This window comes from Centrocercus urophasianus, unplaced genomic scaffold (assembly GCF_019232065.1).
Source record: "Centrocercus urophasianus isolate 14NV4802_14NV808 unplaced genomic scaffold, USGS_Curo_1.0 seq_16, whole genome shotgun sequence".
Classification (NCBI taxonomy): Eukaryota; Metazoa; Chordata; class Aves; order Galliformes; family Phasianidae; genus Centrocercus; species Centrocercus urophasianus.
In genome coordinates this window covers 45,962,310-45,986,192 of record NW_024884711.1, presented here as the reverse complement: position 1 = coordinate 45,986,192, position 23,883 = coordinate 45,962,310, and the positions used below count along the sequence as shown (strand labels likewise).

At 44.3% G+C, this 23,883-nt stretch overlaps 1 protein-coding gene across 1 annotated transcript in view; it reads right to left on the bottom strand.

Moving 5' to 3' along the window:
• The window catches only part of OBSCN (obscurin, cytoskeletal calmodulin and titin-interacting RhoGEF), a 153,205-nt gene that overhangs the window by 15,660 nt on the left and 113,662 nt on the right, over positions 1-23,883 (bottom strand). The window contains 14 exon segments of the mRNA XM_042817438.1: positions 268-345; positions 788-833; positions 1,104-1,256; positions 1,711-1,737; positions 2,550-2,722; positions 2,866-2,943; positions 3,516-3,576; positions 4,399-4,599; positions 5,251-5,332; positions 5,748-5,916; positions 6,730-6,842; positions 7,152-7,285; positions 7,539-7,662; positions 9,256-9,468. Coding sequence (XP_042673372.1) covers positions 268-345; positions 788-833; positions 1,104-1,256; positions 1,711-1,737; positions 2,550-2,722; positions 2,866-2,943; positions 3,516-3,576; positions 4,399-4,599; positions 5,251-5,332; positions 5,748-5,916; positions 6,730-6,842; positions 7,152-7,285; positions 7,539-7,662; positions 9,256-9,468 — 1,652 coding nt within the window.

The window sequence follows — 23,883 nt, the reverse complement described above, 5'->3', positions numbered from 1 at the left end:
ACCTCCTCACATCTACCCACCTAACGACAAGTGCCTTAATCTTTGTTTCAGTGCCTGGAGGAAGAGCCCTGCACACAACCCAGGACGATAATAAAGCCCAGGTGGTTTATTTCTGCCACATTCATTGGCTTCTTGGCTTATTCCCTATTCGTAGCCATGCTGAGATCTCTGCTGTGCTCACTGCCTTAGCCCAACAGACTTTAAAGATGCTAATGTAATTACAAATAATTATCTAAAAAGAACCCACGTACCTTAGGGCCAACTCACCTGCCACTTGCTCCGAGCCACAATGAATTTGAGCTGCTTGGTATTAATGAAATGAGCTGCTTCGAGGGGAAGATTGTGCTGCCAGGTGGAATGAGAGGAAAATCAGTGGATGAAAAATCCTGACTGCATTTCCTGATTATTATTACTATGCCTCGTGCAGTGCATATTACAAAGCTCCCATGAAAAAAAAAAACCATTTAACTCTTTGCCTGTAGGGATTTAAGCCACTGGGATGTAAAACATAACCTCGTTCTGCAAAGCCACCTCTATATGGAGATGCTGTATTTACTCATGTTGGTAATAATCTTTGGAAAGTGAGGATATCCTGACAATCAGCACCAATGTGCCTCCTCTTTCTGGAGAGCCAAACCAGCACTTCTGTGTAGGACAGAAAGTGGGAGACTGAGGGAAGGAATAAAACAGCAAACAGTTCTCAAATAGCCTTTAGAGTTGCTCTAAGAGTCTCTTCCAATCAAAAAAAATAATGATTGATTGTAGTAAGAAACCAGGACCAACTTACCATGAACCACCTGTGGGAAAGGCAGTCCAAAGCACCAGGCCTGTCTCTGATCAGAGAAAAGAGCACCATGTTAGCAAATCAATTCAAACAGCGGTCAGGAGATGCTCCTGAAGGTGCCCACCCTGTGCAGACACATTTCTGTTTAGTCTTTCACTGATGTTTTGGAGCTGAGAAGAAATGCAGAAAGCAGCGTTCAGCCCCAGGTTTCCTTCCCTTGAGCTGGAACAACCCTCCTGGCTGCTTTGAGGCTCACCACAGATCCTGAGATCACGGCATCTCTGCGGGCTGCCTTTAGGAAGCACTGGAAGGCACTTACTTGGGCTGCTGCTGCAGGATCCGCTTGATAAAATCTTTTGCATCTTCACTCAGATGAACAAAATCAGGAGCGGTCCATGAAACTTCTCCTTTCTGGATGTTCAGAAGTGTTCCTCTGTCATTTTCCCCAGCAAATGGAGACTTGCATGTCAGGCTTGTTTATTGAACACCGTAAAATAGAAGGGGACAGACTTTAGAGCTGTGTTTGCTGTTCAAATGAGCAAAGCACAAACATCCACGTGGGGCTTTCAATTGCTTGAGGGACTCCGTGTGTGGGACATGCAGTGCTCACCAACAGAGCATCCACTACAGAGCATCTTTCACCCCATTTTTTCAATATCCAACTGAATTATTTATCCCTGATTGACAGGTGAGGTCGATGGCTGCGGTGGCTAAAATGGGCAAGAGGAAGATTTGAGTGCTCAAGGCTTTACACAGGGACCGAAAGGCCTTTGGCAACACAGAAAGATCAGCCAACAAAGAGAGTTACAAAACAAATCACTGAAGATCTCAATGCTTCACTCCTGCAGAGCCCACACTTGATGGAGCTGGAAGGCTCTGACCCACAAAAGGGCATCAAACAAGAGCATCCAAGCAGGTGTTCTTACCTTAAGTAGGTGATGACTCCAACAGCCCTGAGGACAGAGGGAACAAAAATGTCAGATGCCTCTCCTTTTTGCCCTCCTCAAGCACACTGCCCCTTTTCCAAGGTCATAAATCCCCAAAGCTTTTGCTTTCACCCTTTGTTGGTTTGTTGTTGTTTTCTTTTCCTTTCTTGCAGCATTTTTATAAAACTGGTCTCAAGTATTCCTCCATTTTTAAAGCATAAGTGAAGAAGGTTCAAAATACTTCTGTGGAGTTTGTTTTTCTTTTCTAGAGGGCCTCCTGGGGCCACGCTTTTGAGCTACCACCTATTTTATTAAAGACCGCTTTCCTTGGGACGCTTCTTTGCATTAATCAGCTGCCAAGCATCAATTACTGTTGACCAAAATAGAAGAAAAAGGAGCTTTAAATAGCCTCAGTGTGTTTTGGATTCTCAGAGTTCACTTTCAGTTTCCCTTATTGTTCCCTTTCCTTGCATGGAATCACCTCTATTAACCGCACCATCTCTACCAACATACACTATTATTCACTCATTAATTCTCTCTTTGTGTGAGCAATTGGTACATTGGTACAGTTGCTACATAGCAGACATTCCAGGTTTGTTTAGCAGCACAAGATTCTGCACAGTGGACTCCCCACAGTTCTACACTGTCATTTTGGCAGAGCCAAAGGAACTGAGCTTGTGTCAAAAACTGCAAAATGGTTTGATGCAACTGCAATAAATTGCCCTGTCTGGTGAATGTACACACAGTAACATCATTACATGCTCCTAAGGAAACACTTATTTTAACCCGGATGACCCAAATTCAGGCCGTTCAGTGCAAAAGCTTTTTAGAGAGGTTACCAGATATCTGTTGCCTTCGACACCGGCGACTGAGAGACGATTTCTGGGGCAACGAATTCTGGAGAGCCATATTTACTGAACTGAGGCTCCCAGGGTGTGATCTTCTGAGCAAACCCAAAGTCACAGATCTTAAGGTCTTCCCTCTCGGGATAAACCATGAGGATATTCAGAGGCTGGAAAATGAAATAAAACAAAATGTAAGGAAGCTTGTATTGAGATCAGGCAATATTTTCAGTTGCAGATAAGAGTAATTCGAATGGAAAATACCTAAGCCAACAAGAGGCTATGGGAAACAAGACCTGCCACTTCACGTTACCTTAATGTCCAAATGAAGGATGTTGTTGTCATGAAGATAATTGATTCCTTCCAAAATTTGCTTTATGTACAATTTCACCTGAAAGAAAAAACAACAACACAATTTGTAGCAATCAGCCATTAAGTCACTGAATATTAATATTAGGTAAAGGGGATCCCTGATTCCACCAATGGTTCTTTGTTTCTTTTAATGTGATGGAGGAACAGATTGAGCCGGAAAATTTACAGCCACCTTCAACTGTGGAAGTCCTCTACCTTTCAATACTGAAGTGTTAACTGGCATTTCCCTCTGAACATTTCCAAGAAAAATCAGTTTTTAGCAACAAATAGGGGAAACCTGGCTTCTAGATGGGGGATGCGAAACCCTTTGAGCTTTGAGCACCCAATATTTAAAAAACCATGACAATAACAATCAGAAAAACTATCTGAGAAAGCATCATTTCATTTCAGATCCTTGGAGACTGAAAGGGAGTTGGGTGTGTGTACAATTTTCAGGAGACAAAGGCAATGAAGATATGGAGAGACAGATGATCGCTAACTCAAGTGTATTTCTCACATTGGAAATAGCAAATGCAGATGAATGTTATTCTGTGCTGAAGGATCAGGTGGTTCCCACCGACTTTGGACACTGAAATAAGAAGGGGAGGTTACCTCTGCTTCGGTGACCACACTCTTCTTGAATAAACGGTCGAGGAGCTCTTCACTGGAGCATCTCACAACAGCGTTAAGATAAAACAGAACCACAGCTACAGACTCCTAGAATCATTCAGGTTGGAAAAGACCTCTGAGATCCCCACGTCCAACCCCAACCCATCCCACCATGCCCACTGACCACATCCCTCAGTGCCACATCTCCACAGTTCTTGAAACGTATTCAAGGCTCTGGAGATCGTGGCTGCTCCCCAGAAGGGCAAGGCTGGCCTTGCTCATGCTGATCTCCCAGTGACACAGCCCATGCTGTTCCAAGTCTTTATGCAAAGCTACCGCCTCAAAACCAAAGGCACACAAAGACCAAATGCTTGTTTGGGGATTTGAGTCTCCAGATTGCAGTGCTGCCTTGTCTCTTCTCCCAAGTTCCAGCACCTCATCTTCCCTTCTCTCCTACAAAGTAGCTGTTCTGCTCTTATTGGTGGTGTTCATGTGAATGCCTTGCTTGCCTGGAGAGCCTCAGGTTCTGTTATTTAGGAGGTTTCTAGCATCCAGAAGCTAAATGGACATTTTTACTTTGTAGCCACCTCGTCTCAACTGAGAGAGGCCAGAATTCATGAGATCTCATTGGGAGCAGAGTCCTTCCCTTCCAGAAGAGAGCTCTGGTGCTTAACGGCTCATTCACACTCACACATGCAGGTATCAAGGCTTTTCCTACTATAGCAGAACACAGTAAATCAGTGAGGACGCATTGAGCGCTGTGGGGAATGGTTGGGTGTGTTCTGCTATCTCAGCAAAAGCTAAAAATTGCTAATTAGCACAGCTATTTAAGCAAAGACATCCGCTCATTACTTTCCAGCCTCCTCGGAGACACAGAAAAGGATACAACTCCAAGATCAAAATCAGGGTTTTCCGCGTTTCAAACTGATCCAGCAGCCTGGTGATCCTGTCGTGGGACAGGGAGGACAGAATGTCCCTCTCCTGATGCGCCCGAGCCTTCGTTTTGCTTCGCAGAGGGATGAATTTGGCAGCACAAGACACTCCGTTCCCTTTGTGTACAACTCGTTTCACAAAGCTGAAGCAGCCCCTGGGCAGAATCAGAGCACAAACCCCGGCTCAGCCCCACTTCAAAGCTCTTGCACAGCAGGTGAGGACCTTTCCGTGCCCCAGCCTTGACGGCTCCTGCTGCTCAGGGCTTACATTCTCCAACACAGCTCCGATTTCCCTGTGTGTGAGCTGCTATTGCCCTCTCCTGGCTGTCTCTAAAACTAAGCAGCGAGTTCCCATTGAAGGAAAAACCTCTTCCAGATGTGTGCTGACAAAGGCTGATGCTCTCAGATCCCTTGGATGAACGCGGTGCTGGCGCCTACATTGCTGTGGTCTTTTGAGCTTAGTATTGCCCAAGAGCCATACATGGGCACCTACTCATGGAATCATTAAGGTTGGAAAGACCACTAGGGCCATCCAGTCCAACCATCAGCCCATGTCTGTGATCACCACAGGCCGTGTCACTCAGTGCGACCTCAAAGCCCCCAAGCACTTTATCAGTTGGAGTGACCTGTGGGCTCCATGCACTCTCCAGCCTGTCAGAAACTTCAGAACAGAGTTCCCAGCACCCCTGTATCAAGGCAATCTCCCACTTGGATTTATTCACGGTTCTGCCTCTTGTTCCTGCTGCTGGCAGCTCGGGTGGGCAACTGGATGTTGGAAAATGTTGGATGCTGGAAAACCCATTTACCTTCCAATCTCCTGCTTAACCTCATACAGGGAATGGAGTTTTCTCCGGGTGGCCACTTTCTTTGCTGCTTGGTCTTTCTTAGCTTTGGAAAGGAAGAAAAATATGAAGGTTAATATTCAGATCGCCAATGGTGTACAAAGTTATTTCAGGACAGCAAAAGGCAGGAAAATGTGCAGGGCTCCTCTAAGCTTCTGCAGAGTTTGGTATAGCTGTTGGATTACACAACTTGCCCACGTGAACACTGCAGCATGGCCGTGCTTATTTCTGCTGCCCATGGTGTCACTTCATCACATAGTCTCAAGCAGAGATAAAAGAAACAAAGAAGCCCAACTCATTTGCTCTTTGCAGGTCATTAGAAGATTTCCCTTTACACAGGATAATGCCATACTGCTATCATGCAGATGCTAAGCTGGAACACGTGGCAGACACCAAAGGAAGATGAGTACACACTGCAGAGGTTATTGAAGCAGCTCACGCAGCTCAAAGAATGGTGTTACCTTCATGTACAACAAGCTCTGCTTTGCACAAAACCTCCCCTCCTGCATTTTTGGCAACACAGGTGTAAACACCACCATCTTCTGAGACAACGTTGTCCAGGATTAAGAAATAAGTCGTTCCTGCCTTCCCTTGATGGAGCCTAACGCTGTCTGTCAGCAGCGTGGTGCCCTGAAAGAATGGAACCACTTTTTGTTATTGGAGAACCAAGATGGAAACAGATGTTTCTTCTCTTCAAGAAATGAGAAAGAAGAGCAGAGTTACAATACATTCTTTTCCATCTCCCGAAGTCACTAACAAAATGCTTGCTGAAGAAGAACCCATGGCTAAATGTTTTTCTGCTTATACAACATTTCTATTTCAGAGCCTATACATTCGAATGAGGGCTGGGGAGGGATCCAGCTCTGGATGTGGTTCATTCTTTGGCTTTTCCAGCACGCCAAGCCTGCCTGACTGGGCAGGAAGATATCAGATGAAATCTAATACAGACTGATTTAGGAGTGATGTAATATTTGAGGGGGAAAACAGTATTCTGGGAAACGATAAATGATTTCTCATACTTTTTCTTGCATTATTTACTGTCCTTGCACTCTGTTTACCAAGTAACTATGAAAAAGATACAGAGCCTGAAAGTCATGTTGGCAATTGGAGTAAACATTCTTAATCCCATTCCTGACCCTAAAAATGACAGCATGCACCCCGGTGGCTCTCAGACCGACACCAACCTCCCTTCCTGCCTATTTATGTACCCAAAATGATCTGATGGAAGGAGCCCCAGTGACACTGGAACATCACAAGGCAAAATTCAAGTGTGGCGGATCCAGGGAGAACTGCAGTTAATTAAAAACAAAAACAAAAACAAACACATCTACGGATAAGATTCAGTGTAACAGGTGTAGAATGACAGAGCTTTCCCCATAGAATCGTTGTTTTGCAGCCCTTTCTGTGCTCCTCATCCTCAGCCAGGAACACATTTGCCCTTACCTTAAACCACAGAACAGTAGGTGAAGGGGTCCCTTCGATGACTGCCTGAAATTTGGCACGCTCCCCAGCATCCACCTGCACATCCTCTATTGTCACTTGCATATAGGGAGGACCTGGTGAGACACAATGCTTTGCTGGACCATGACTTTGTTCATGCTGTGCCGATGTAGGTTCAGTGACACTAATGGGATTTAAGGGATTTCCAGACCCAGGGTGTGACACTGGCTTAATTTCAAATCGAGAGATATCAGTGAAATGTTTGAGTTTCTTTATGGTGGCATTACTTTTAGGCTCCTGCATGCTTGTTACTTTTTGTTTAGTAAACAGTTACTGGTGAAGGAGATGAATTATTCCAAACAAAGCCACAGGGAAGACAGTGATAATCACAGGACCTGAGAAACAGAGACAAGGCTCCTCCTTACTTGTTGGGGTCTTCTCCTCAGTCTTATACACACGGGTTCTTTCTGTAGTCTCAATATAAACTTCACTGTGTACGTCCCAGACCACATCCCCTTCTCTCCTGTACCAGTCTCCTGTCCCCGCAGCCGGTCGTATTCTTTCACAAAGCCCAAGAGAAAAAGACCCAGTCACACAACTGCAGAGCTATAGGATTACATTGAACTATGAGTTTAACCACCAGACTAACCAACATCTACTTGAAATTAATACAAAAAGAATTTTGATCCGGTGGAGTTAATTTCTCTCCAATATTTTGCATCCTTCTTGTGCAGTGCAGAAGACAAGAATGAGTTCAAGTCACCACTAGCTTCCCTACAGAGGAGAATCTGTGTATTAGAATGTATGTTTACCTGGAAATGGGAACAGTGCGCTCCTGAGTGCTTTCAGCTTCTCTAGATGTCTCCTCCTGGGAAAGACCAAGGCTGGGCATTGGTACGCTTGGTTCTTCAGCTGGAATCTGCCCTTGTGCTTTGTCTGATAGCAGAAATAGGGGAAGTTAGGCACATCAGCTGTGAGGGCACATCTGAAAACCAGAGCAAACCTGTGAAGCCATCTCTAGTCTGCCTGGTGTCGGAACAGAATTTTTCTAACCTCAGCTGAGTGCAATCATTGAAGCTAAGGGGAGAATTCAGCCCTTTTGAGACAACCATATAAAGCAAAGGCCTTGAACGACAGCAGGGAGGCTGAATGGACACAATGCTGACTGGCAGCACAGGTTTTTCTACAGGGAAACACATGCAGACACAGGTAGGAGAGGTGGTCAGCAGGAACAAGAAGGAAATTGGGTCAAAGATCCCATCTGGGTGGGAAATGGGTTTGGGCTCTCTGGTTACCAAAATATTGGCCTTCTTTTCACTCAAATGTGATTAACGAGATGATTGTCAAGTCATCATCTTGTTAGAATAATGCCTCTACTAATAACTTAATTAGCTGCCTCTAGTGAAAGGACTGCAGAACCATCTCCTCCACTACTCTGTTCTCTCTGCAGTTGAGACCAAAGACGTAATCCATTTCACATTGTACTTCTGATGATTTTTGAGTCATTCTTCTTCACCACAGGATTATTTGCATGCATGATTTCCCATGAAAAAGGAGGAAAAAATAAAAATTAAAATTAAAGCCCTGTCATTTTTAAGCAGTTATTTTTGGTCTGAGTTCATGAAATGCTTCTATTCTCCTACAGCTTTAGGCCAAAAATATCTTTTTTTTTTTTGAAACCACATCTTTAGTTTGAGGGCTGTGGGCTGCGTGACGTTGTCCTTTTAGGTTTGCATTGGTGGAGGCCAGATACTCTGACTTGACACAAACAGAGAAGGACAAATTGCTGTGGCAGAAGCAGGAGGGAGAGCGGCAGGGCTGCAGCTTGCTCACGTGCTTTAAAAACAACACAGATGTGAAACCTGAAGACACTGTGACACACATCATTGGCATTAATCAGTTAAATGGCTGAGGGGTCTGTTCAACTCCAGGGCCAAGAAACTGCAGGGGAACTTGTCGTGCCCAACATGCTGTACATTCTCTGGCAATTGGTAAAGGGATTTCAAATTTCCTGCTTGCTTTTGGCAGATAACACGAAAGTCAATAGCCCTTCCCCACCCCAGCACATCCAAAACCAAATTACTTCCGTGACTGCAAAAGGGAGAAAAAAGGCAAACAAGGAAAATAGGAAGTTGGGGGAAAAAAGGGAAAGGGAAACAAGGAAAAAAGGAAAAGGGGAAAAAAAGGGAAAAAGGAAAAAGGGAGGAAAAAAAGGAAAAAATACAGGTTAAAAGTCCATATATGGAAAAAATTCTCTCCTTCATTTTGGGCAGTTGATGAACCAAACTCTGCTTCGGACACAGTCTTCAAGCTCCTGTTTCCAGGAAGCTCTGCCCCAAAGCTGTGCCCAACCCAACCCCATCCCACAGCCCCATGGTTTGTTGTCTCTGCATGTCCTCTTTCCTGTTAGGGCTCAAAACAATAAAGCAGAGAACTGCGGGAGTGGGGAGGGGGGAAGAAATTGTGTTCAGCTTTTTTTTATCTCTATCAATCTCCATGCACTGCCTTCCAGTCTCATTCCAGACCTACCCTGCCCCCCAGCAGCCTGGGTTTGGGTGCTGACTTCGTGGAGCAGCAGAGGCCCAACTGCTCCATGGTCACCTCCTGGCGTGTCGGGGGGAAGAGTCACAAGCAGTGATGCTGAGTCCACGAGCTTCTTCAGAGCTGTCTTGATCTCCTTATCAGCACGCCGAAGGGAGGCCTGGACGGAGGTCTCCAGCTCTGACTGTGGAGATGGTTTTCCTACAGACAAGAAGAACTGCATTTCTCTCTTTGGTGCAAAAAGAAAACAATGGCAGCATGCAACCCATTGCAGTCAGATGGAACATCTGTCATCGTGTCCCTCCCCTTCTCCTAGAGCTCACAACAAGGAGACAGGCACACAGACTTCAGACAGACACATCCCACCAGGACAAGGACACTCCCAGACTGTGGAAAGAGGGATTTGTTTCCTGGCTCAACCCTACGTTGTCTGGTTGGGCAGATACACTTCCACTGGGGTCAGTGAAACAAAGCCAGTGGTGATGCACTGCACTCACAGAGAGGCTGGGTGCAAGGAGGAGGTTATTATCTCAGGGAAGGGGGAGTGAGCACTTACCAGACTCACCACTGCCCCTTGAAGAAGGGTTGCTGCTTCCTGAGCCTGCAAGGAAGGATGGCACAGAAGGCCCTGAAGCTCCTGCTTGCAGGAGAACGGTTTTGTCCTACTTTGTGGTATGTAGGTTTGCGTGACACCTTCTAAATTTGCACCTGATGGTGCTTTTGCAAGCCAGCTCTAAAGGCAAGGTCACTTGTGTATACAGCACTGCAAAATGACAGTGACAGAGAAGCGTTGTAGAGGAAGATGTAATTTCTGCCTCAAGAAATGACGGCTTTGAAGGAAGAGAGATGACAAAGCTTTCCAAACAAAAATAGATTCTCGAGCACATCGGTGCAGGACAGACACCCAGGAGACAAACAGCACACACATCCCCAGTCAGCAGAGCATAGGCCAAGGTGGGGATATTGGGTCAATCAGATGGGGAAGGACCTCAGGAGCTGATCTTATCCAATCTCCTGCCCAGCACTCCTTAAACAAATCTTGATGAGGCACAACAAAGGGGCAGGAGATATTTAGGGATGCTAAAACACTCATCAAAGACAGACAAAACCCATATCAGATTACAGCTATTCATCATAGTCACAAAGAGTACCAACTTGAATAAACATGCAGTCCATGATAAAAAGCTCTGCTTCAGACACCCCTTCTGGTTGCCCAAGCCTTTATTATTTTAAACATACTTCCCATGTGTATAAAAACGTGTTTTCCATGAATAAAATTAAAAATAAATCTGACTATATTCTTGGAGCAGAAAAAAATGACTCCCAGCCATACCAGGAACTGATTCCCAGTAGGCAGCAGCCTTATGTGTGGTGTTGTGTAAGTGCCAGTGGGCACAGATCTGCAAGCCTGTGGACCAAGATGCAGGGAGAGCAACTGGGAGCTTGCTGGAAAAAAAAAGTAAGAGTACTTGCACACAGATGCTTCTGACTCAATTCATGCCATTCACATACAGCATGCCCTGCAGCTCTGTTTCAATTCTGCTTCTTTCTCAGCCTCGAGAAAGTAAATTCCCTTGATAGAGCTTAGCAGGAAAACTTGCTTGAGTCAGCCCCCTTGCTAGACATATTATCATCAGATGGCTTGGGTTGGAGAGCATCTAGTTCCAATCCTCCTGCCATGGGCAGGGTTGCCAACCAATAGATCAGCCTGTCCAGGGCCCCATCCAACCTGGCCTTGAATGCCTCCAGGGCATCTAGATTTTGTTTTGTTTTCAGCGTCCCCTCCATGGTGATGGAGTATTTCTGTTCTGGGGCTGTTGATGGGAAAAGCAACTTTTGCTCACACCACGTGCCCCAGACTTCCCCATTGGTGTCCATTAGCCATGGGCTGGGTGGAAAGATCTTTAAAGACTTGGATTTCCTGGAGTTCCAATTGTGCTGCCCTACCAGCTGGGCAGCTGCCACCAAAAGAGCTGTTTGGAAAGGCATGAAACACCCTTACTACCTATCAAGGAGAAAATATAACTCTGTTTAACTTGGATTTGTGGCATTGTGGTCAAATGTGGTTGTAAGCTCGTTACAGACTACTGAGGCAAGAGATTCTCAAACACTCCTGGTCCATAAGACAATGTGGGATTCTTCTCCTCTGTGTTGCTATGGTACTGCTTTCTTCCCTGTTTAGTGATGCTATGTGCTATAATCCAAGCTGCTGACCTGAGGAGCATGAAGATTAGCTATGGTACATCAGGTTAACCCTGTAATGATGTCTGCAACGCACAGCCTGTTTTACCAGTTCCAAAATGGTGACCCTGAACCTTTCTACCTCACATCTCCTTCAGCCAATAACCAAAACCACAAGAACCTCGTGGATTCTGAGCCTCCAAATCAGCCTCAGGGGATCCAAGTAGGCAAAAACTGTTCAAAATTATTTGCTCCTACAGCTGAACGGGAAGTGTCCATCAAAAGAGGTTCTTCCATTTTAACTCTTCTGGAACTGTCTATAAAAATGGCAGCCAGAACCTGAATGCGTTGCTGTCCTTGGGCTGCAGATCTGCTCCTGCTTAAGTTGAGGGGAGAAGCTGATGAGATGATGGAGTATCAGGTGCAGAGAACAGAGAAGAACACAGAAACCCAGCAAGTTTAGAGACAGCTGATGCAAGACATTTATTGATATCAACTCAGCATCTAACAGTGCATCTTGCATTTGTTGTTTTTGTTGTTTTTCTTTAATCTCAAGCAAACTGAAGTTTCCACTTTATTAATACCCATTTACCTGCAGGAATTACGGCAAAACATTTCTTGTATTATTATTATTTTTTTAAAAAGCTGCATGTTTTCGTCTACAAGAAATAAACCCCCACACGTCTCATTAGTTATCTACACAGTTTAATCACTTACAAGCATCATTTTTAATCTCTAGGAAAATATGTTGAACGTGTATGTAGCAGACTGCTCAGACACCTTTCATTTTGTGAACAGGGCTCCGCAACAGATTTCAGACATTCGTTTTGATTGACTTTCTTTTGCTTAGATTTCAAATGAAAGTGTAAGCAGATGTTAATTGCTTTGAGCTAATGCATATATATATATTTTCTCTAAGACCAACGGAACTGCAGTTTTCCAGCTTCTTTAAAAAAAATATATACCTGAGCATCAACCACATCAGATTGAGCCTCCACATCTCTTCACAGTTCTTTACTATCTCTTGGGTGAGAGTATGCTTTAAAGGCAGAGCAAATTCCTTTCTCAGCAGTGCCTGTGTAAATCATAGAGGTTGGAAAAGACCTCCAAAATCACCCTGTCCAACCGTAATCCAAAAGAAATCCACTGTTTGCTGTGGAGTTATTCTGGATAGATACCTGAAGAGCTGAGATCAGAACCAGGCCTGATTCAAAAACGTTTTCATTTTCAGAAGGATTTCCCTGATGTATTGTTTGTTGCTTTCCAATGCAGAGGGCAGTAGATGAACGAAGCACAGATTACATTGCTTACTCATAAAACAAGCAGTATAAACCAAGGAGCTCTTATCAAAAACAGGAGAGCAACACAGAAGAGGTCTCATTTCTTTCACCGCGTGTGATCACTAGAAAGTGCCCTCTATCTCGAGGGTAGTGCACATGGTATTACACAAGATAGCCTGATGGATCTTGAAAAGCAAAGTGCTGAGAAATGCATTCATTTTTGTCACCATATGATCAGCCACAGAAGAAAAAAATGTAGTCTTTTCTACAAGCACCTCATGTAAATTCAGACCCTGTTTGCCGGAATATTGCCTGGACTCCAGAACAAGCTTCACAATATCACCTAGCTAGGAAACACTGAGACAGAGCATCACACACCAACGTTTCCAAGGCAATAACTCACTCATCCTCTCTATTCATGCCAGCTAGAAGCTGCATCTGAGAGCATTTCTGGTTTCCCAGTTCCATCTACATGAAAACATTTCCTACTGCAGCATGGCCACACAACTCAGTAGGGATAAGGTGTCGGGACTCCTCACCCCACAACTCCATTGGATAGAGAGGGCCAGTGCTTGGTCCTACTGAGATCAGTGAGAAATTCCAGTTGACTTCAACCAGGACCACTGTTTGGGCCTTTCAGATCATTTCTTTCCAAGGCTGAGCAATGTGTTGAAGCTCTCTGTGCTATATCCTCTTTAGCGAAGCCAACAGGAATGGGCCATGCCCAGTGCATCTGAGCCTCACAAGCAGGCTGCAAAGCTGCAGAGAAACGCATCAGACAGCAGCAAGGCGACCTGTGTAATGTGATCCAACACACACCGCTTCAGTAACACGAAGCAGTTGTAACTGGCAGTGCTGCCAAGCAGCCCAATGTATTACAATTTATTTTTCAGCCAGGCATTTGTGGTAAAGATCTGCTTGTGGTTTTCTTTGGTTTTGTTCTTTTTTTTCCTCTTTTTTTTTTTTTTTTTTTGGTGCTCCTGTCACTTTGCTGCAGATCCATGGTGAACTCTTTCTAGCACATCAGGAGACGTTCATCTGTTAACAGTAAAGTTTCACCACTGGCACAAGTAGGAGATCAAATATACCAGATCATTTTTCCAATTACATATGTTGACAAAGACCACATTTGTGGTTCTTTGTATGCATTAACATTTGATTACAGTTGCAGAAGTCATTTTGTGCAGCTCTTTAATCTTCTGCTGCACATTAAGTGAGCCTATATTGTAAAATATATGGTTTATAAACCCACTAGGCTAGTATGCAGAAAAATGAAACCTACGCCTATAGTGGACTTGAAAATAGCAGTCATTGTTAAAAATGGCCTTTTTTGTAGTTTTTCTTACGGTGGAAGAGAGCAATGAAACCTTTGGCTTCCTCAAGTGTAGAGAAGTGTAGAGTCAAAGCAGTGTGGAGCTTTGTAACCTTGAGTGCACGCAGTGGCAGATGGCTTTAGCAGGGAACAGTCCTCCCGTGCTGCTGCTGGAGGATGCTGAAAAGCGTCGATTCTTTCACTTCCTTGCCATGCTATCATTCACAGGTTTGCACTCGAAATAATTCTTAAGTTCGTGAACAAAAAAGCACTTATCCACGTGTATCTGTGTCACAGGTAGGAGAATCAGGCTTTTTCCAAGCCTACCCCCGCAGCTCCTCTATGGAATGATATATGTTCACCTCGATCTAAGCTTTTACAATTACAGACTGATCTGACAGACGTGTTCCCTTTAAGACTGGAAAAGCTCATAATTAAATACATGTTACTCAACGATTTTCCCTCGTACACATTACCTTGCCATCATTTTATCATTCTCACCAATTCCCCTCACCCACAAAAATTGTGATCATTTGCTGATGGTGTTTTTTTGTTGTTGTTGTTGTTCTACAACACTGCTTCCTCTTGCATTGACAATTATGCTTGTCTCTGCTCAGCTTTGGGAGAGGTCTTCTGTGCTGATGTGCAACGTGACGGGCTCACCGACTGTCCCATAGCTGAGGGTTCTCGTGGAAACTTCAGTTTTAAAGCTTGACTGCCCGTTGTCTGCCGAGAGTTGGACTTCAGTGCAGAAAGATGGCTTCACAGTGAAGGAGGGAGCAGAGGAAGCTGCCGCGTGCACCCCAGGCTTCACCTCCATGCAGGCATCACTCACATGGATGGAGATGTTGGAAGAGCCTACGGACTGCACACCAGTTACTCGAGACGTCGAGACAAACACGCTTCCTGGAATGTGCTCCTCCAACGTGCTGAAAAATGTCTGCCTGGGCTCGGACACCACGGGTCTCCCCAGGTTCAGCAGCACTGGCTTTCCGATGGTGGGCTCGCTGATCTCTGTCTGGAGCACGGAGATCTCGCAGGGTCTGTCTGCTCTGTGGTTCTTATCGTCACACCCGTAGGTCTCGCCTTCTCCTGGAACGTAATCTTCAAGATCCTCCAAAGTCAACATTTTGCCGTTGTGGGTTAAAATTTTGAGGTTCCGGGTGCTGATGTCTTCCGCCTGCACTTCCTCTGGTTCATCAATCATAACGACATTCTCCTCTTCTGGAAGGACATCTTCAACCACTTGGGGCATCCCCTCTTCAACAGGCCAAGATGTCTCTAGCTCATCCACTTCTTCAACCTCTGGCCTCACCGATGAGAAGAGAGGTCCATGCTCATCTGCTGCAGCTGTCTCAAACCTGAAGCTCAAAGGCTCACCCCCACAGGCGAGCAGTGGGGAAGCAACCCTTGCCCCACAGTGCTCACTTGTTTCCTGGGGGCAGCTCCTTTCTTCAGATCCACAATCAGAACAGGAGTTATTTCCTAGCTGTTCCAACTCGCACGGGGAGCTCCTGTCTTCGTTGCTGCCTTGAGGTCCTTCCTGATCCGCTGCATACACCAGGGGCTGGATATTGACTTCAGAGAGACTTTCTTGGGGCAAAGATGTTTTTGACTGTTCCACCAATTTATTGTTGGAATTGTTTGTATTTGGATCATCATCTGGGGAACGCGTCGGCCTTGAGCTGGGGAAAGTGAATGTTAACACCCCTGAGTCATCTTTTTCTTGTTTTACTGGGGAAGATCCTCTTTTCCTTGCAGGCTTTTGTGATTTTTTCACCTTGAATTCAATTATTTCTTCCACTTCAACCCATTTGGGCTTTTGCTCTTCCATCTTGGTCTCCACGGTGATCTCTCTTGCTGCTGCTCCTTGCCTCTCCTCTGGCTCTGTGACATAAAGTACGGGGACAGCAGACTTTGAGGTCGCCTCTTGCTCATGCCTGTGGACAGGCTGCCTGATCTTTGAGACAAAAACTGGCTCTGGAGTTGGCTCCGCTCTTGGGGAGCGGGAAGGTGAATGGCCTGAAGAAGAACGGGCAGGAGAAACCCTTCCCCTTTGCCTTGGGCTCTTCACCACAGTAGTTATTGTCTCCTCTCTGATGAGGGAAAGGGTTGAAATGGAGTTGGCAGGAAGACAAGACTTTTTGGGGAGCCACGCTCCGTTTGCACATGCCAGTGCCGATCAAGGCGCTGTAGTGGGGTTAGTCTTAGGAGCATCCAGAGTTGAGTGAAGCGTGTCATTTCGGAATGGATACACACACAACGCACACGCCCGCATGCCCATCACTGCCTACTTGCTGAATCAGCCAAAACCTTTTTGCCTAAAGTGGATCCCAGCTCCTTCAGCCTCCTTGTGTGCACAGACACATGCCCAGATGAGAAATGGTCTTCTGGACTCTACTGTATCTCATATGCTTGCAGTGAACACCTACTTTGTGCCCAAATAGCAGTTGCACCCAAAGGTTTTACGCACTCTAGTTTACCCATTTCCTAAATGTCCATGGCTAAGATCTAGGCTTGGCCAAACAAAATGGTAAAATGTTTTTTACTTCAGTAGAGTCAGTAAAGTCCTCTCTTTTAGTAAGTCTATCTTATCTCTATTTTATTGATTAAAGATTCTTTCTAGGCTAGAGATCTTTTTTTTCACCGCCAGAATAGTAATGCTAAAAGGGCATTAAGCATTTGGAAGCCAGGAAAGTTAGAATACTTCCTGCAGAAGTCACCTGTGCCAAAATACACTTGTATTTACCCTTCATAGTACTGTTACTGCAGACACAGCCTGATCCTACTATCAGCAACTGATATAGGAATACAGATCAATCTGGAATGCCTAGTTGTTATCTCTCAGAGTAATTCTGCTGGTCTTTATATTCTTCAAGGTATCCAGTGTGGTTGGGATTCCTCACCACCTGTGCATACATACATTCTGCTTGCATCAAGATAATTATCTACTCCCATCCCAAACTGACTTTAAATGCATGTGGGGACAGGAATATCCAAGCTCAGATTTTAATGTTCTTAATTTATATGTTGAACATGCAGTTTTCCTGCAGAATTCTTTTTGTGTCATTTTTTTTTACATGGAAAAACCTGAAGGTAAAGACAGAGTTTCATTTGCAAGTGTAAGGAATCTGAAGTTCTGCTGCAGAGGTGGCTGCTTCAGTGGAGCCAAGAGGAAAGGTGATTTTGTTTCTGCCCTCAGATTTTCATTCTACCTCCAAGCAATAGAGACTTGAATAATAATAAAAAAATAGAATGAACTGAAGGACGAAGACAACCACCAGATCCAGGAAGGAGTGATTATGTACAAAACAATAATTTTTATTCTTTTTTCTCAGTTCCCTCACCAGCCTCAGCACCTAACTTGACCAGGCTCATCTGCTCCTGCTTTGCTCTTTCCCACAAGTTACCATCACCTTTCTGCTCTGCTTTCCCATGCTGACCTTGTCTGCTGACACTGCTCTGCAGAGCCTTCATCATGATCACAGTGCCTTTCTGACCTATCCAAAACCAAGTCCCTCCTGATGCAGATACGAATGAACCCACTTATATTTGCACTAGACTTAGCTCTACATTGCAAAGTTTCAATGCTTTCTTGGCTCTGGGATTTACAGGGACACTGCTCAATCTTGTCTCTAAATTATCTGTCAGTTTATTTCCTGCCTATTTCCTGGTAATTTCAAAAATGCTTCTGTTTCTCAGGTTGCTATATTTTAAAAGTTGCAATGTGCCCTTAACAAGCTGATCCCAAACCATACTCCATCACCACCCTCATTTTAGCTTGAGGGCCTCCCAGATGAGCTTACAACCCCATGCTACCAGCAAAGGGAGGACAAGTTCCCTTAGAATCATGGAATCATTAGGGTTGGAAAAGACCACTGTGATCATCTAGTCCAACTCTCAACCTTGTTCTGAGATCCCACACATAAATGTACCAACATACACCCTGTTGGGGCCACAGCCCTTAATTTAAGAATCAATTCCTGAGCTGTCCAATGCAGCGTGTTAGAAATTTAGAAGCCAGCTTATCTGATGGTATTTTGCATTATTTTGATATTATTTAATCAACCAATAGAAGGTGCTGCTTCTGATCTGAAATCATAAAGGGGGAAGGGCTACTATTAGCTTACTGAGGGGAGATGTGAAAAAAAAGCATTTTTCCACATGATTTCCAGGTGCAGAGATGTAGAAAGGTAAGATTCACTAAGCGTGGTCTGGATGAGAGAGATTGTTTCCTGCTCAGGACTTTCTTGGGATGTTTCTGAATGCAGAATCAAGAAGTTTGTCTCTGTTCTGCTGCCCAATGGAAATCCGAACCTTGCACCTTCATTTTCTGGTATTTGAAAGGTTAAAAAAAGGTAATGACTCAAATTGTTAACTCAAAGAAATTAGTCAAAGGCAGACCTAAGTCTTGTTCATCCTTCCCGTTCTCTGCCTACTTGCTGGCTCAGGGTAGGAGCTGCTGGGTGTTGGGGCCATGGCTTCATACAGACCACTGGCTTCAGATGGACATGGATGATAACTGATAGTCATCACAGAAAATAATAGAAGGAAAGATAAAGCACTTGTTGAGTCATATCTTAGCTGTCGTTTCACAAATCAGCCTCATCATTTAACAAAATTACTTCAAAAAATGGCAACTATCAGAGTCATGTCCAAGGCAAGGGCTGGTTTTAGCAAAATTATGACTCTTGTGGGAAAGCACTTACCCAAGGACAAAGTTGAATGTCTTGAGGGAGCTCTGACAACCTAGCATGTAAGTACAGTCTTCCAGTATCATACAATTCAGTTATGCCCTTGTTTATGTTACTTAAAACCAAGAAGATGCTTAAAGATTTTAATGGCTGATGAGCTCCCACAAAGAAAACACTGTAGGCTGTATTTGTTATGTTTGCTGGTCTTTTTGAGTACCCAGTCCCTAACGTTGGTTTATTTCAAAGCTCTGATTCAGATTGTACCTTCTTGAGCTCTTGTGCAACTCCAGCAATATTCAGTGGAACTACTTCTCATGTTGTATCCTAACAAAAATTTGGCCTGTGCTCTGCCTAGCTGCAATGTTGCTACTTCTTTGAAATGGACAGTAAGATTTTTCAGGTGGTCACTTTGCACAACACAAAATACCATCAGATCTGGTGGGAGAGGGGCGAACACACTTGCATGGCCAATAAACACAAGCCTGTTATTGGATCATGCAGAGGCAGCAAGGCAAAACACAAATGTTACCCGAAAACAACAAAAAATAATCAGCACTTACATGATGATGGTTTTCTTGGGCACTTTAGTCTCTTGCTCAGTGACTACAAAGAAAACAGTATGAACAGCATGGGGTTAAAGAGAGGCAAAAGCTGAAATGATGAAATTAACTTTGCTCAGTTAATCAAAATAGACTGGAGTAAAAAAGAAAACAAAACGCCTGTACCATCCCATCCATGCTTTCTGTGGTTATTTCCAGCATCACGTTTAGTGATTATGACCAAGAATGAGGATTCAAATGCTCTTTGAGTAATTTAGATTTGCTAATAACTGTGTTGAGAACAATATTTCAAAAACTGTTGGTTTTTTTTGCTACTGTGAGATCCTGACTTTTGTTTGAAAGGCCAAATAGAGAAGACAAGTTACTGAGTTTTTTACCTCTTTCCCTTCCCTGTAATACAGCAGTGATGGTGTAAGAAACCTGGAAATGCTTTGAGATGGGAAATCCTGGAGAGCTGAAATGCTTTCAACTGTGCTTTCACTTACTTGAAGGGTTTCCCCCAAACACTGAACACTTCCTACTGTGGACTAGATGCAAAATCCCAGCTGACAACAATGACAACGAAAATCATTATCATCAGAACAGAAAATGAGCATCAAAAATCTCAGGAAGCCCCAAGGTAGCCCTGTAGCACACTTACATTTGCTCCTTCCCTTTTGTTCTAGCGTGTGCAGCTTTTGTGAGCCCTGCCCCATGCTGAGCTAGAATCTTGTAAGGCATGCCAAGATATAGAAAAAAAGTGATAGAAGATTCAATGACTTTGCAAGTATTTGTTCAAATGGACGTTTTTGGAACTACAAAAGATAGCATGTAAAGAGCCAATAGAGATTTTCAGCAGGTCCCCAACTTACAGAATCATAGAATGGCCTGGGTTGCAAAGGAGCACAGTGCTCATCCAGCTCCAACCCCCTGCTGTGTGCAGGTCACCAACCAGCAGCCCAGGCTGCCCAGAGCCACATCCAGCCTGGCCTTGAATGCCTGCAGGGATGGGGCATCCACAGCCTCCTTGGGCAACCTGTGCCAGTGCCTCACCACCCTCTGGCTGAAAAACTTCCTCTTAATATCTATAAATATTTATCTGCTGGAATAAAATCGAGACACAGAACTGGGCTGTTTAGAACCTATTCTGAACCACTGAACCTATGTGAGATCTAGAAAAAAAAAAAAAAAATCAACATCAAGCCCCACCTCTTCTTGAATAAGTTAGAAAAGTTTCTAAGAAACTTAATTTTATCTCAAAATAATTTTCTAGCAATTGGTTTGCAGCCTTCTAGCCAGCCTATAATCAAGCAGCTCTGGTCATTTCAATTTGGTACAATTCAAAGTGAACTGCAAATTAAAAAAAAAACATATATTCCTAAAAACACAAAAAGTGAGAGATTCAATTCTGTTGCAAACCGAATTTGTTGTAAAACCTCTAAAAAGTGGGTCCTGATGACTCACAGTTCACTGCAGAACACACCTGTTTTGTATGTGCTGTGTCTGAGGCATGAGGGAGGATTTACACAGCCCTCTGTAAAGGATAGAACCACATGAAAGTAGGATGAGAGAATCTGGGTTTCTTTTCCCGAGAGGAAAATATTCTGCATCCATTTTAGCACCGGATTTATCATTTCAACTTGTTTGAGAGCATTGTAGGAAAACAGCTTTGCAAAGCAGGAGGCCCTGAGAAGCAGGTTAAAAGCTGTAAGCATTAGGGTCAGCCAGTGCTTCTGTAGGGCCAGACTCCTCCTTGGTTAATGCATTCAATCAGTGCCTTGTGAGTTACGGAACATTTAGGCTTAGCCTGAATGGAAGTCGGCTCTGGTTGCTCTGAATGGTTGAAAGATGGTTTCCAATGTGGCCTTTCTTACAAACTTTAAGCTCTACTTTTCCCACTCCATGAAGCTCAAACCCATTTCCACACTGCATGGTGTGTATATCTCAGAGATGAACCCACAGCATGGGATGCACAAATCTGACATGAAATGCTAAAGCCAATTGCAATATGGGAAACTCAGGGGCATAAAGCAGTTCCCTAAAGTGGGAGGCTGAGTGTTCCTCTGCATTTAAAGCAATCTTACATTTCAGAGCCCCGGGACACGTGGCTTGCAAGAGGGATGTTATCAAAAGCCAGGTAGAATCATAGGATCGCTAAGGTTGGAGAAGACCTCCGAGATCCTCATGTCCAACCCCAGCCCACCCCGCCATGCCCACTGACCACGTCCCTCAGTGCCACATCTCTGTGTTTCACCTACACCTCCAGGAGTGGTGACCACTGGGTAACGAATCTGCCCTAAGCTCAGCATGAGATCTGAGAGAAAGCTATAAGGATACTTGCTGCCTTGCTGTCACTGTGCTATACTTTGGGTACTTCAGGTTTTATCTTCACTTGAATATCCCATCCTTTCTCCTACTACTCACTGTTCTAGACTTGCCTGCCCAGATGAAAATTCAGCACTTCTCAGAAACACTGGGTTTTTATTGGGAAGAAAATGAACAAGTTAGTGAATGTGGGATGAGGGAATTGCAATAACAACATGTTAAAAGGGATGCCAGAGCACGCCAGCCCACGCTGGGTCAGATCTGCTGTATGGAGGTTAAGCAGCAAGGCGGGTGGCCACAAAGCAGACAGTCAACTTGAAGTCAAAGAGAAAGATCTTCTTTCCATTGCATTTTTTGATGTGTCTAAAATTCTTCATATGTCTACAGAAAGAGGATTTTTAAAGCAACTCTCCGTTGACTTCAGTGCAAAAACCAAGTGTGACTGAAGGCAGAAGTCAGGGGGTCCCTTAGTTCAGTGGTTTCCATCCTTTTGATTTTGATCCTTCCAATTGATCTGCAAATTTCCATACCACGAATTTAAACCTAATGGCAAGAATTTTGCTTTTAAGACCCCAAGTGTTGGTCTGATGACCACCACTGGCTGCAGGTCAGGGCCCGTAAACCACTGTACTAACAGGATCTCAATCGTGATAGTAGGTTTGGCTCGGTGTAAAACACAGTACAAGAAAATGAAAGCTAACACAACTGCAACTAAAGCCCCTTGGGTGTCTCAGGAGGCTCTTATTGTAGTCACTTCCCAGAACCAACAGTAAATCAGGTAAACTGGAAAACGGACATAGCAGCCATTTTCTGATGTAGTAAAACCACACAGCAGTAATGTAGTCGTCTTGGTGAAGTTATAAATAGTCCAATTTTCACACAGAGAAAAGATTGTAAGGATGGAAAGCGAAAGCCTTCCTGAGATCCATCCATCCTCCTGTTCTTTGCCAGACGAGCTTGATTTTTCAATAGGTAGATCAAAGTGGTCACTGATTCCCAGAGAAGCAATTGACTCCCTCCCACTTTGGTACAAGCGCATTGTGCCAAACTTATCCCTGATATGATTCTGAATGTTCTGAGCAGAACAGCCATCGTGGTCCATGGGTGAGCCTGCTCATTGCTCTCGGCTGCCTTGGAGCAGCTCCCACTGTTTCACCCTGGAGGTCACTCAGGGATCAATTTCTTTCCCTATTACCAAGCTCAGTCAATTGCAAATCACAGACCAGAGACTATTTCATAGCAACAAGCTCCAATTACATTTCTTCCAACAAGCTCACAAAATCTTTCTGTTTATGGCTGAGGGAGTGACATCGCATGATTAATTCAGGGCTGAATTTGTAACCCCATCAGCTGTTTTACAACCTTTGCTTTTATAGCATTCTTGGCACAAGGAAACTTCATGAAGATATGCCATCCTAACAGTAATTTGTGTTCCTCTACATACTGCATGTGAGTTATTTTTCTCTCTATGTCTCAGCAAGGACAAATCATTAAAGTACCTCAACATTTATGCTACCGAAATAATTGTAGTGTTGCTCTACAGACACCATTCTCCCTGCAATGCTGTTTGATGATTTACAGTATTCTGGTAAAGGACCACAAGGAAAGCAAGCATAAAACCAAAACATGTGAGTATGTAGATCTGGATACTGCTGTTAATGCCCTGGTGTGTCTGAACCCTCTTAATGTGTAGCAATGCATTACTGGTGTCTACAGAGGGCTGACCCCATGCTCCATCCTGACCAGGACCCTCTCTCAGACAGAGCCAATATGGGGATAAAGATAAGGAAATAGGATTGTGAAGAACCATTTTCCCTGAGTATTTTTCCAGACTCTGGTCAGAAGGTCTTTATATTTGATGGCCCTCAATTGGATGTGGATAACAACACTCAAACCCTGTCAAAAGTACACTTGAACTCTTGTTATTATCCTGAGTTAATATGAAAACATCGATGATGAGGAAAGAATATACCACAGTTCTTGGCGAACCTCTGGCTTTCTTTTGCCATGTCCCAATTGCCTGCATCTGGAAGAGCTCTCTGACATCGATGCTTGTTGGCATGGAATGACCTATGCCTACCCCAGTCCTCTCTCTCACCCTTCAAAGCAGTAAGCTATCCACTATCTACCGTCCCTTGGCTGTATTACCTCCTGAACTGCTTCTGGGGGCTGCTCAAGAGAGACAGCACTGGCTGTCCCATGCTCAGCCATGCAAGGATGCTCCTAACATGTATGAAGAAACAATTTTGAATGCTAGGGAATATTCCATTCTCAGATTTGGCCAC